Raw genomic sequence first — 14648 nt, 5'->3', positions numbered from 1 at the left:
TTGGAGTATCTTCACCACATGGACTGCAGCTGTTCAAAAAAAATTACCACCACTTTCATGGATAATTAGGGTCAGGCAATAAATGCTCTCCTTGTCAGCAACACCCAAATCCCATGGATGAATAAAAGAAAACATTAAATCATACCAAGTGGGTAAGATAATTTTACATTTCTTAGAATTACATAGAAGTCATGACACAGAAACAGGCTATCTGGCTCAACAGGTCTATGCTGGCGTTTATGCTCCAAACAAGCCGATTCCCACACAGTTTCATCTGATCCTATCAGCATATCTTCCAACTCTAACACTAAAAACAGAAAATGCTGAAATTACTTGACAGGTCAGGCAGCACCTGCTCAGTGAGAAACAGAGTTAACAGGCTGAGCTTTGCCTATCTAGAGTTTTCAGATGTCAGGATCATTTTCAGGTCGCGAACCCAATCGCATCCCAGTTGCCCTTTGCCAGGGCAAACTATTTAAACGTTTTTCTTCAGGCTTCCCAACCAATTAGGGAGGGTGGCCGGGTGACTCAGCCTTTTTATGAGAGGAAGGATTTCTAATTAAAAGGGGCCACTGCATGTTTCAGAGAAGCTCACCAGGGCTTGGATTTTTTAAACTGAAGCACTCACAGGAATGGTTAGAAGACCGAGGAAGGCTGCTCCCCGAGGACTCTCACTCTTACCTAGAGATCCATCAGAGAGACTGCAGTAAGGTAAGCTCTCCTAAGGGCAGGAGGGAGAGGGCACCTTCTTCATCCAAGCAGGCAATATTCAAAGTGACTGAGGAAGCAAGCAACAATAGTGTGGCCCCTCTCAACCCGGAGACAGTCAACCCAAGGAGGATCCAGGGCCTCAGGAGGGTATGATAGGTGAGTGGCTTGACACTGCCAGGTGCCAAGCCCCACATGCTGACTTGAACAGCATTCTTCTACACCACATTCCTCGGGTCCATACACCTTGTAGCTCCACTCTCTGCAAGCAGCTTACATCCCCATCTGAGCAGTTAACACTCACAATGACTCTCAAACTACTACCCTCTTGCACCCATGGCTCTCAGCCACCATGCACAAATATTTTCTTTCATTCCTCTGAACTTAAGCCATCCCTTGCAAGCCCACCATCTCCCTGCTTTCTGTCCTTGCAGGGGAAGAGATCATACAAGTTGGCAAGGGTCAGAGTGGGTTGTGATGTGGAGTGGGAGGGAGCAGGGGTTGGGCCTCCAGTGACAGGCACCTTGTCAAGCACTGGCAATGCATTCCCACCTGGTCCACCAGGAAGACAGTCTCACACCAGGAGGATGACGATGTCAGCAGCAAGCTGCCAAGACAGGCCTAAGCCTCATGAGGCACTGGTGCTCACAATGTCAGGATCCCTGGTCCTTTGAATGCAGACCCTCAGAAGGAGGAAAGATCCCCAGTAGAGAGTCTGCATTTAAAGGACCAGTGATCCTGACATTGCGAGAACCAGATCTTTCCTCCTTCCATCTGCACCTCAATGGCCATCCCATCTGCCCTGTGCAGGGGCATGTGGCTCAGAAGAAGTCAGCTGGTGCTGCTGGTATTGTTCCTGCTGCTGTCCTTCTCGGCAATTGCCATGCAAACCCTTACCTGGGAACTTCCCAGAGGGATTCCCAAGCGCATCTTTGGGGTACCCCCCCAAATCCGATGCTGGGATGCTCGGAAGTTACGGGTCATTAAATCTGCTTGTTTATGTCGACCTAAAGGGGCCATCATGCTTTCTTCGAAAAAGGGCAGACTGTTCTAATGTCCTGGCAATCATAAGTTAATTGGGCATTCGTCTTATTTGTGTTCAGGGGATCTTGCTATGAGCAAATGGCTGCTGGGTTTGCATATAAAAAGTGATTATATTTCTAAGTAATTAATTGAAATTTGTTTGGGAAATTTTGAGGTTGCAAGTGGTGTTATGTGTGCAAGTTCTTTTTTTAGGTCATGGAATGGGCTGACCTGTGGCAGATGAAATTCAACACAGAAAATGTGAGGCGACACATTTCGGTAGGGGGAATGAAGAGAGCCAATACATGCTAAATGGCACCAACTTTAAACGAGGTGCAGGAAGGGAGAACCAAATCTTTGCACAAATATTTGAAGGTAGCAAAGCAGGTTAACATATGAGTTAATAAAGCTTATAGGGTCCTGGGCTTTAAAAATAAAGGCATAGAGTACAAAAGCCTGAAATTTACGCTAACTCTTTATAAGACCCTCATTTGTCCCCAGCTGGAGCATTGTATCCCATTCTGGACACTTATAGTTTGGGAAAGACGGAATGGCTTTCAAGAAGGTACAGTAAAGATTTACCAGAAAGAGTCCAAAGATGAGAGAATTACAATGACCTCAATAAACTTGAGAAGCTGGAGTTGTTCTCCTTTAGCGGAGAGAAGGCTAAGAGGAGATTTGACAAAGGTGCTTAAAATCATGAAGTATTTGGATAGAGTAAATAATGAGAAACTGTTCTCAGAAGTTGAAAGGTTGATAACTAGAGAGCACAGATTTAAGGTGATTGGCAAAAGAACTGGGGGCAACATAAGTAAAATGTTTTTTGACACTAGTGGTTAGGATTTGGAATGCACTGCTAGGTAGGGTGAATATAGATTCAATAGATATTCAATAGATTTCTAGATATTAAAGATATCAACGGATGTGAGAGTAGCGCAGAAAAATGGTGTTAAGGTAGGAGATCAGTCATTATCTAGTTGAATAGCAGACAAGGCTCAAGGGGCCAAATGGCATACTCCTGCTCCTATTTTCTATGTTCCTATGTTTCTAATAGTAGCTCTCAGAAGGGAATAAATATTTGAAGGAGAAAAGATTGCAGGGATATGGGTAAAGAGTGGATGAGTGGGACTAACTGGATTGTTCCTCGAAAGAGCTGCCACAGAATCAATGGATTGAATGACCTCCTTTTATGGTTCTCCAAGATAATAATGCCAGTTGTGCACAACACAGTACAGTAACACATCAAAGGATTCGGAATACATTCTAAACCATGATGCAGTCTTCAACTGGTGTGCTGGGGAGGGTGGTTTTATTTCTTTTCTAATCAGTTTGCTCAGGTGGAGAGTAAATGTTGACATGGGTTGGTTCGATCAAATATTCTGTTTTGTGCGGTAAATTCTACTTATTTCTATAAATTTATTTGTACGCGACTGGTATCACTAGGAGCCTCTCACCAATAAATGGGAGTGTTATGGCACCACACAGTTTACAGAAGTGATATCTGGTTTCACAAACTGTAAAAGAGGAATATCATACCATAAATATACCGCCTAGTACGAATAAAGAAACCTTTAGTAGATGGAAACAGTATTAAATTAAGTACCTGTATCAAGCACATGGATGTCCTTATAATATAAATTCTCTACTGTAGAGCCCCCAAATAAATATAGACGTTCTCCCACTGTAGCAAAAGTGTGGGTGCATCTAAAAGAAAAATGAGAGGTAATACTTAGTTCTTGCTACATAATAAATATTCAAATAAATTTTTAATATAATTTTTTGAGATGAGATTAAAAATCCTCTAAAATTGCAAATTAAGTTTTAGGGAAGGATCTCCAAACAATTCTTGTATGTTTTTCTTATCACAGGAACTTTTAAAACCATGTCAAGATGTTCCAAAAAAACATTGTAAGTACTGTTGCAAGGACACTAAGACATTAAACTAAAACCCTTTTGCTGGGGCCCGAATGTCTGTTGCGTTTTTCTGCTTAGATACAGTTAGTGCACTCCGAAGTAATCAATGTGTGAACAATTTTAAGATTTTGAATTAGGAGGAGACGGTGGTGTAGTGGTAATGTCACTAGACCAGATACCCAGGCTATTGCTCCGGGGTCATAGGTTCACAGTTTGTGAAATTTAAATTCAATTACTATATTGCAATATAAAGCTAGTCTCAGTAATGGTGACCATGAAGCTATCATGATTGTTGTAAAAGCCCATCTAGTTTACTAACATCCTTACATGGTCTGGCCTACATGTGACTCCAGATCCACAGTTGATTCTTAACTGCCCTTTGCAATGGCCTAGCAAGCTATTCAGTTCAAGGGCAATTAGGGATGGGTAACAAATGCTGGCCTTGCCAATGATGCTCGCATCCCATGAAAGAATAAAAAAAATTACGCAATAAATATATCAACCCAAGTAATTTTCTTTATAAGAACAAAGAAAAACAAAATTATCCTGAATTAAAATTTTAAGTCAAAACACCTTAACTCACCAAGTAAGGATAAATTCATCTAAATATTTCACCACCTGTCATTGTGTAAGGGGCATCACTAGGGGGTGCACTATTTATGCTATCGACTAGTACTCCAGAGGCTTGGACTAATGATCTACACACAAGTTCAAATTGGGAATTTGAATGTAGGCAATGAAATAAATCCTTAATAAAATCTAGCATCAGTACTGGTGACCATGAAACTACTGGATTGTCATTAAAAACATATCTAGTTCACTAATGCCCTTTAGGAAGGGAAATCTACTGTCCTTAATTGATCTGGTCTATATGTGACTCCAGACCCACAGCATGTATGTTGTCACTAACATAGCCTGACAAGCCACTCAGCTGTATTCAAAAAAGTGTCACACTACCAACTTCTCGAGGGGCAATTAACAATAGGCAATAAATGTTGGCCTTGCGCAATGCTGATATCCTGTGAATTAATTTTTTTTAAATGAGGCCAATGTGGGTAAATAAGTGTTAGCCTTTGCTATAGCACCTTGCCCTCTATAGAGGTGTGATATTATTTATGAATTATCAACACCAGTATTTAAAAACACAGCCTGGACTTAACACTCCCCCATTGGTGGGTTTGAGAGCAAGGGTTGGGGAGGGGGCACCTAAAATCTAGCAGGTGGCCTTCTCCCACCTCCGAACTGTCTGAAATTTTACTGGGGGCAAGGGCCAGCCCACTTACCCTTGGGCCTATTGAGGACCTTAAGTGGCCAATTAATAGTCACTTAAGGGCTTTATCCCACCCCTACCAGTATTTTACCTGCAGCAGGGGGAGTCTCATGACATATGAGAAGCCCAGTGGTTTTAGCTGCATAGGCTGGTATCAGGCAAGAGGGGAAAACTTCCTTTCGGGCCCATCCACCACCTTAAACATTCACTCTCTCCAACATGAGTGCACTTTGGTTGCAGTGCGTACCATCTACAATATGCACAGAAGTAGCTTGCAAAGGCTTCACCAACAACATTCCCCAACCCGCAACCTTTACCAGCCAGAAAGGTAGCAAGTGCATGGGAACACCACTGCCTGAAAATTCCCCTCCAGTCATACATCACCCTGGCTTGGAAATGTATCACCATTCCTTCACTGTCGCTAGGTCAAAATCCTGGAATTCTCTACCTAATTGCACTCTGGGAATACCTTCACCACGTGGACTACGGTGGTTCAAGAGTTTGGCTTTCCAACACTTTTTCAAGGGCAATTAGGAATGGGCAGTAAATACCTATGAATGATATTTTAAAAACCCTCTGCGGTGAAATATTGCTCAGGTGGTACATACTATTAAGTTTCTGTGATAGGAATGTTAGTCAGGAAATTTGAGGGCATCCAAGGGGTGGCCGAAGTGTACACCCAGCCCACCGTGAGATATGACCAACTGGTATTTGAAAATTGCCCTAGTTTTTCCAACTGACTTATAGATTAACATAATGCCCTTTAGAGGCCAAGCTGTCCCCCGCGCTTACGTAAAATATGGCATGATGACTTTGGATCAGCAATCCAGCATAATCCCGCCAGTCTCCAGTAATACGGAAGGCGAGCAGTCGAAAGCCAGCCCACCATTTTGGAAAAAACCAGTGAACGAGCTATTGAGCTTTTTAAAAAGCCAGTTGACTGCAATTTTTTGTTGTCCACTCCATTTATTGTTAGTTACATGGGAATTATGAGGAGATATGAGGAGGCGGCATGAGAGCGGATGAAAAGGCCTGCAAAAGGGACAATGCCTGCATGTAGCAGTAGAGTCTGCTGCTGAAGGTAGCAGCATTTGGCTGTTAGTAGACTTTACTTGTTCAGTTTTTATAGGGTGACGTAACAATTAATGAAAGAGTGAGATGAAGGGGGACATATAAATTGGTGACCAGAACTGACTTTCAGTTCACAGCCAAACCACTCTCCCACCAGACGCCCAATTGGGTGCAGAGCTAATTGGCTGGCTGACACTTAATTCAATATGCTGAATCAGCTGGGATGGGAGCTAAAAATCGCGCACTTCCCATTGCGCCTCCCTTACCCCTCCATTAACTGTAAAATCCAGCCCACTGTCCTTTTTTAAACATCTCCTGTTTGCCAAGTTGAAACAATTCCTCATTACATTATCTGCAATCCTTGCAATTTATTTTTCCCTTTCCCCAATTGAGTGCATCTTTTCATTTGTGAAAAGATTGAAGAATACAATTCCTTGATGGTTTCCCAATTTGAGTATTGCTGAAACAAAGAGACATTTTTGTTGAAGCTTTTCTTCTTGCACTCATCAGGACAATTTGCAAGAAAATGCCAATGTCAGGGGAAATAACAAATTTATACTGTATGGGAAGAGAGTGCTGATTGGCTGGCAAGTGATTGGTAGAGGCATTGCCGTAGAGATTGTCATTGTCATAAATGGATGACCCTTTATTCTGAAAGCATATCCCCTAATTCAAGATTTCCCCATCAAGGGAAACATAATCTCAGTATCTACCCTGTCAAGCCTCCTCAGAGCCTTTTTTGTTTCAATGTGTTTCTAAACTCCAATGAGTATAGGCCCATGCAACCTGATCAACTTTTCTGCATAAGACAATCCCTTCAGCCCAGGCACAAACTTAATGAACCTCTCTGAATTATCTCCAATGCAAGCATATCCCTCTTAAAATAAAGAGGCCAAAAATGTACACATTACACTAGGCGCGGTCTCACCAAGGTCCTCGACAGGTAGCAGGATTTCCCTACTTTTATACTCCATCCACCTTGTAATAATGATTGCCCAACCGTTATAGAATATTCCATAGATTTCAACTGGATAGGCTTCATAATGGGTGAACAATCTGTTCCGGCACACAACCGTCTATGTGTTGAAGACAAAAATTTATTCCATGATCTTTAACCCTCATACTATTATAATTAATTATTATTATAATTAACTTTATTCTCATCTTTCCTGAAAACTGTTGTCTCTAATCACAGAAAATACATTATAATTCACTTGCTTAACATGCTGGAAGCAGCATAAATTATGGTAGATCACCAAGTAAGATGCTGTGAAAGATTACAAGTCGCAGAAGTAGAAGCAGGCAACGTACTTATATGGCATAACCATGCAGAACTGTTTCTCACTATAGTCTGCCTGACAATTGGACGCAGATAAAGCATGGCTGGTAGAGCAGATCACCTGCCTGTTACAGTCCAAGTGAAATCAATGAATGAATCTCGAACGTGTTCTATTATGGGTGTTCAATCCATTCTGCTGAATTACTGACAGGCCACAAAGATGTAAAATTATCCCCAAGTTCCACTTGATTGCAAAGAGGTCAAAAGTTCAACTTCCAATTAATGTTTAGCAGACTGTAATCCTGAGATGTTGACAGCGACTAACCATCATGTGAATAAAAACAGTTAATTCCAACTAGCTGTAATAGATGAGTCCTGTATTAGGCTGTTTCATGAACATATTGACAAAGAAGTCTATAAGCTCCTTCCTCATGTTGTTGGAAGTGAGCATGGAGGAGCCAGGGTAGATAGGTTAAGGAGACAGCTGGTAGTGAAGAAAAAAAGTCAGGAGTTATCTTTGCTTTTCAGGTGATCTTAGAGAAGTGGATGTTTGTGGTAGAAAACAGAAAGTCTCTGTAGAGCTTGATGCAGTAGAGCCAGCTATAATGTTGGATTGCTAACCCAGCTGTGCACCAGATACATTCAAGACTTCATCCCTGGGGATTGAGGGAGTAAATATGAGAATGGTGCCAGGTGAATGGCTAGAACTGAAGACAGAAAAGGTTTGACTAGGAACACGAGCACTAAAGGTAGAGGTGAGGGAGTACTTGAGTAAATCAACAGCTGAAGATACATGGTGAATGGGAGCTCAAAGCTTGGGTAGGTGAGAGTTTGAAAGTGAAAGTATATATGATTTAGGTTAGTTTATTTTCCATTTACAGAAGTGGAAGGAGGTGGATTTGGATGGCAATGGGGGAGGTGGGGGTGCATGGTGTTTGGTTATGAAGGGCATAAGAAAGTGGTCAGAGATGTCCTTGTCTGTGATCAAAATCATAGGATGAGAATTGAAAGTGTATGAGTCTGAATGTCAGACAAAGGATCACATCAGCTTTGAGGTCTCTCCACAATTAAATGACCTATTGACACTCAGGCCTGGGCTTTCTGGGTGTATACTGTCAGTTTTCCAGTGGATCCTGGACAAATGGGGCAGAAACTATGCTCATGGGAGCACTCCACTGCATGCCCACTGTTTACTAGAGGGTGGGCCTCTCAGTTTAAACATGCCTATATATATGCAAATGAAAGCATAATGAGAAACTTCAGCATAGGGCTGAATTTTCACCACCGAGGTGCGAAGCAGGAGCCATGTTTGCTTTTGGGTCAGATACTCGCCTCTAGTGGGGAACTGATGAAGATTTTCACCGGGAAGAGCCCTTAATTGATATGGAGATGGGTTACCTGTCCACTTCAAGCCAGTTAGGGTGAGAACAGAGGTGGATTAGATGAAGTGTGGGGCTCATTTAGACTCCCATATCAGCCATTACTGAGGCTGCTGGTTGTCCTGAGGGAAAAATCTGCTGATTGTGCCAAAGCTTTCCACAGCACTAGGGGGAAGTAAGATGCCATCAGGAGTCAGAAGCCAGGCACCCATGGCTGGACAGACTCTTGCCTCATCAATGCCAACTCGGATCTAATGTTGGAGGCTGTGGGGTTCTCTCCCCAGAAGGTGCAGAGGAAGGCTACCTTGTCATGTAGCAGGGACACCTCTCTATTCAATATTATCTCCCTCTGCCTCTTCTTCCTCCTCCCTCTCCTCCCGAGGAATTGTTCCTTTCCAGGCCCTCACTATTCTCAAGGTCCACACTTTTCCTAAGGGCTTTGTTATGGACAATGCAGCAGACCATCACAGTGACCAAGACTCTAGCAGGAGGACACCACCCAACTGGTCCAGGACCTGGAATCACATGTTCAGGAGCTCAGTGGTCTGCTGGTAGTTGTTCTACTGAGAAGGTGGCATTAGTTGAATTGTCTTGCTCTGGGGCTCCCACTTAAGGGTCGTTAATCATCTCTTCAAGGGATATCCCTTGTCCCCGAGGATACAACAACGCACTTTGGGTTTGGAGTGAAGATCTGAGGCATCTGGGATTGGCAGACGATGAAGGAGTCATGGCAGCTGCCAGGAAAATGATTGGACACATGGAGGAAGCTCTTGTTGTAGTTACAGGCCTGTTGAATGTTGAGGGAGTGGAAGCCTTTCCTGTTGATGGATCTCTGAGGCCGGTTGCTGGGTGCCTTGATAGCCACATGGGCGCAATCAATGATACCCTGCACCTGCAGGAGCCCAGCGATGGAGGCAAAACCCAATGCCCTCTGTCTCTGCGAGGTTGTGTCTGTCGTTGAACAAATGTGTTGTCCAGCTATGGCAAAGAGGACATAAGTGACCAGCGAGATCTAGTGGTGTGCAGTCATTTTTGAGATTCTACTAAACTCCGCAGCTATCCTTGGCACGAGCCAGAAGCAAAGAAGTACAAGTACACATTGATTTTGATGAGCAATGTCAGGGCAGGACGAGCAGTGCTGCAAGGTGTGAGGTCTTTGGCGACAAGGTCACAGATGCCTATGACCATCTGCTGAGAGCGTCACAGTCTCCTCCAATACTGTGTCTCAGTCATCTCCAGTAGCTCTGTCTTTGGCAGTAGATTGTGTGATGAGGGTTTGGCCTCTGTTGCCTTCATGCCCCTCTTTCTTGTCCCATGCCCTCCCTGATGCCCAGGGTTCTGTTCTTCCTGTATGAATGTTGCCCTCATTGCCAACAGGGCCCAAAATCCAACAGTTATGCCCCATTGCTAGCTGCAGCCTTCCTTCTGGGCAAGTGGCTGTCCAATTGTCCTTGGCAGTCATGTTCCCTGCTCTTCTGCTCCGTGATGCTGGGGGTATTGACCCTGTTCAAAGCCCGGATGCTGAATGCCCACTTTCCCTGCCACCTGCACACACCTGGGATGCCTCCTTACCAAGTGCCCAACCCTCCTTTGCCTGCTGATCCCCTTATAGGGCCCAAGTGATTCCCTGGGGCACCCATGGCCGTCTCCTGACTCTACCCACCTCCCTTCAGATGATTTATTTCTGAAGGCATGAGTAATCATGCACCCTTTTAAAAGTTTAGGCTGCAACGCTTGTCAAACTCTTAAACTTTTAAACTGTTTTAATTGGTCTCAATTGGGAGGAGACCAGGATTCCTGCCCTGCCCTCCCTCCGCCCTGATGATTATTGCTGGCACCAGGATTGGCATCTTTAAATTGACATGCCACCTGGTGCCAATATTTTTGGGCCAACCCCTGCCTCCTTTCCTGACTTTGGGGTCCCCTAAAATTCAGCCCATCGCCCCTGCTGTACTCCCGTCATTTTCTCCAATTAAACACTGAACACAGTTAGCTCCTGTAAGATCCCATTGTCCAGTGTTCACAGGTCACTGGAGGGACAAAGAAAACATTGCTGACAGCAAGGGCCTGTTCGCTGGCTCAACAAGCAGCGCCATGCACAGGCCAGAGAATAGAATTAACCTTTCACTGGCAGCTATGACACTGTTGGCACTACCCCACAACATTAGAGCTCTGCGGTCCATTATTTTTGACTTCCGCCTTGATTGTGATAAGACTAAAGGGCAGAGTCTGGGGAGCCTCCCTCTGGTGTGCAAATTCCTTCCACTATGGAGGTGTCTGCCCCAACTGAAAGCCTAAGTCTCATTGTCTAGGCTCAATTTTGAAAAATGGTTATCTCAGTGAAGTCCGAAGGTGCTGGTGGCACTAAGTTCAAGCACAAATAACTACATTCAGGTGAGAAGGAGGAAAAATGTTTACAGATCCAATGGTATGAAATTGACAGATGGAGCTGACTCTTATTTTCTGTTGGCTCTCAGTAAGGGAGCTTTATGACATTTTCTTCTGTTTTTGATGCAGGGAGTTGCACATAAGCATATGCAAGCCAAATACTGCATAAATCTGTCAGTCATGTGAATACATCAAACTCTGTACACAAATATTTTCTTTTGTGATAAATCAAGGAGGGTGGGCAATGGGAAACTTAGGCTGGATCTTGCAGGGATGGATATGATCATGAATCTAAGCATTTAGGCTGTTCTGTTGTCCTAATAATGAATCTTATTTGACGGATTCATAACAAATGGCAGATGTTTACATGGATTTTTGCTTCAGTGTGACCTTTGACTTTCAGTATAAAAGGATCCAAATGTCTTATGAATTCTGATGAAACAATGCTGCTGCATTGTTTCAGCCACAGCTTTGATAACAGATGTTTCTTTTCTCCATTCATCAGATGCACTGAACTGCAGCTGAAGTGGTAGGACCCAGGGAGTAAGAAATAAGCTTTTGTATAATGCTACTTTTGGAGGAACTGAGGGGATGAAATTGGTCTTTGCTTGTGGAGCAAATGCACAGTAGTAAATCCGCAGCCTGTTTTACATTCTGCCTGATTTTCTCTTTCATTGATGTAAATGCAAAAGAAAATTGGACAGGGTGTAAAAGCATATGCCAGTTCACTATTGCCCATTTCGCACTACAACCAAAGATCAATTTCACTATCTGAAATTCCAACAGGTTTGAAAGACAGATGTGATTTACAAACCATTTCTTTTGGTTTTTTTCACTATATTGTTGCCTTGACTGGTAAGGTAATATGTGACTGTTTTGACTGATAGAGAAACACTTAATTATGTGAGTGCTTTAACTGTCAGGAACCTTGTATTTCTGAAATAAAAACAGAAAATGCTGGAAAAACTGCTGGAAAAGCAGGTCTGGCAGCACCTGTGGACAGAGGAGCAGAGTTGACGTTTTGAGTCTGTATGACTATGACTGGGTTTTAAAAGTCTGTAAATTGCAAAATGAACAGTGACCACAATATCATTGAATTTAATTTGATCAAACAAACCAAAGTTGCGAAGAATTTAAGCTGGTTGCGGATGCCAAGAGGGCTATGTTTGTGAAGATGGTAAAGGATGAGAATTGGGTTGACTGAGCAATCCTGGTAGTTGGGGCTATTATCATCACAGAAAAGGGATGAGATACTTTTATAATCATCCTGATGGAAAGTTCTGACGAAAGGTCATCAACTGAAACGTTGACTCTGTTTCTCTCTCCACAGATGCTGCCAGACCTGCTGAGTTAGGTCAGAGTTCCAGCATCCGGAGTATTTTGCTTTTGGATTGTATCGGGACATTGAGGGATTCCTTGGAACAGGTTCAGGTGAACTCTAATGATAATGCAGAGGTTTTAAATGATTACTTAGTATCAATCAGCTCCAATAGAATATTTTCAGTTACCAATAATGTAATGTAATGCAATTATATAAAGATACACAAAAGGTAGGTGGGGTATTGGGTGATGGGTGATAAGCTTCATGGTCACTATGATATCCTGAAAATTATTTTGTTTTCCTTCATGGGTTCAAGAGGCGTTTCAGAGTATATTTTTGGGTTAAAAATCTGTCAATGGGCAGAATCTTGTGCATTCCACCATGGTGAGCTTGGTAGTGGAGGGGTATTAAATCAGGTGGGTGACAGATGGGGACCCTGCCAGCTTCCCGCCTCCAACCCGATTAAGTCCGTGGCGGGAAGGCCTGTGGATGGTTTTCCTGCTCTGCCACCAATGAGATCCTTAGTGGGCAATTAACTCCCACTTCAGGACCTCATCCCGCCACCACTGGTATTAATCCAGTAGCAGGTGGGGGGCTGGTCATGTGTGTTTACTCGGGGGCTCCCAGGGGGTCCATTATTCAACGGCACATGGTGGCATATGACATCGGGGTTGGGGGGGGGTGCCTGCTGAATGCCACTCCCCAGCTCTTGCTGCTGGCACCCCTCACCCCCTTGGCCCCCACCTTTCGCCATCACACACCCGTGCCTGGGACCCTCCTCGATCTGAGGCCTCGGGTAAGTGCAGTACCAGCATTAATCGCCGCCTGCCTGGCGGCGCTACTGAGTACAGAAGTGGCTGGCAGCACTTCGTGGGCAGGACCTCCGTCCCCGGGGTCCTTGCTCCTGGGGAAGGTCTATTGTTGGCTTAAATGGCTGAGTGGCACAAGATGCCCTGGGCCTTCTTGAAAAAGAGGTGATGCAGGAGTCTTGCCGAGACCCCCATCCAGCTCCACAACATTCTGCCCGACACATGAAACTGTTTTCACTGGCAAGAGGGTCAGTAACCAGAGAACACAGAGTTAAGATGATAAGCAAAATATCTAGAGATAACTGAGAATTTCTTTTACACAGTGGCTTTTAAGATCTGGAATGCACTGGCTGAAAGATGGTGGAAACAGCTTCAAAAGTAACTTTCAAAATAGAATTATATATATACTTGAAAAGAAGAAATTTGCAAGGTAATGAGCAAGAAGCAGGGGAATGATGATAACTGGATAGCCTTTCAAAGAGCTGGTACCAACATGAGGTTCCAAATGGTCAACTTCTGTGCTGTAAGATTCTATTGGGGTAAAATTTGGATCATGAAAGCCACTAATGTGGGTACAGTGAAGGTCCGCCAGAAGTATGTAGAATAAGCATTTCATGTGCAATGCTGATTCGACACAAGCAGTACCAGTTTGGAGTTCAAGGTTTCAGCTAAAATGCCTCCTCTTAAGTTCGCACAGCTGAACACATTTTCACCAGCAGGAAGTACCACCTCCCTCAACGCCCAACAAGCACTGTCAAGAAGATATAATAATATCTATAATGTTATTGAAAGCTATTTTAAAATTGTGTCCGTGTTTATTGCCAGAATTTTTAGCTCATCAGGCGGGCGTGTGCACGCCCGACCTGAACGGGCATAAAATGACGCACAATGACATTGGGCAAGTGTCCCGACATCATTCCACACTTGTGCGATATTTTGGTCAGTGGGCGTGTGCGGGTGTTGGCAGCGTGCCCACTGACAATTAACAGGCTTATTAAGGCCATTAAAGTCCCAACTGAATTCAATTTTTCTCAGCCGTCCAACCTTAAGGTTGGCAGGCTGGCGAAAAGGCCAAGTGGCCTTTGGATTTTTTAGGAAACCTCATCCACAGGCGGGATAAGGTTTCCAACAGCTACTAAAAATCTACACATTTTATTAATAACACATCCCTGCTCATATGACAGAGTCACATGTGGGGACATGTTTTTTAACAATTTAAAATTCTTTATTTTTAATTCTTAAAATCGTCATCTCCCTGAGGCAGCTCTGTGCCTCAGGGAGCTTTTCCTGCATGCACCTGCGCGCATGCGCAAAGTTGCCCGCTCGCCCTCTTCCCCACCCCACCACCTCTATACAGGCAGCACTGAGCGCTGCAGCATGCATTTCACGCTGGGCAGGTCTTAATTGGGCAGCCAGCATGAAAGCGCAGTCAGGGAATGATTCCAGGCAGCAGTCAGCTTCCTGACCACTCCAGTCCACGCCCCGC

At 44.0% G+C, this 14648-nt stretch overlaps 1 protein-coding gene across 1 annotated transcript in view; it reads right to left on the bottom strand.

Moving 5' to 3' along the window:
* LOC144691353 (uncharacterized) overlaps window positions 1–14648 on the bottom strand; it is a 190679-nt gene that overhangs the window by 117005 nt on the left and 59026 nt on the right. The window contains exons 8-9 of the mRNA XM_078559370.1: window positions 3335–3435; window positions 146–307 (exon numbers count right to left, since the gene is read on the bottom strand). Coding sequence (XP_078415496.1) covers window positions 146–307; window positions 3335–3435 — 263 coding nt within the window. The remainder of the gene's footprint in view (window positions 1–145; window positions 308–3334; window positions 3436–14648) is intronic.

Source organism: Cetorhinus maximus, chromosome 2 (assembly GCF_964194155.1).
Source record: "Cetorhinus maximus chromosome 2, sCetMax3.hap1.1, whole genome shotgun sequence".
Taxonomy (NCBI): domain Eukaryota; kingdom Metazoa; phylum Chordata; class Chondrichthyes; order Lamniformes; family Cetorhinidae; genus Cetorhinus; species Cetorhinus maximus.
The sequence above is the reverse complement of the archived record's forward strand: the minus strand, read 5'-3'. Positions and strand labels throughout refer to the sequence as shown.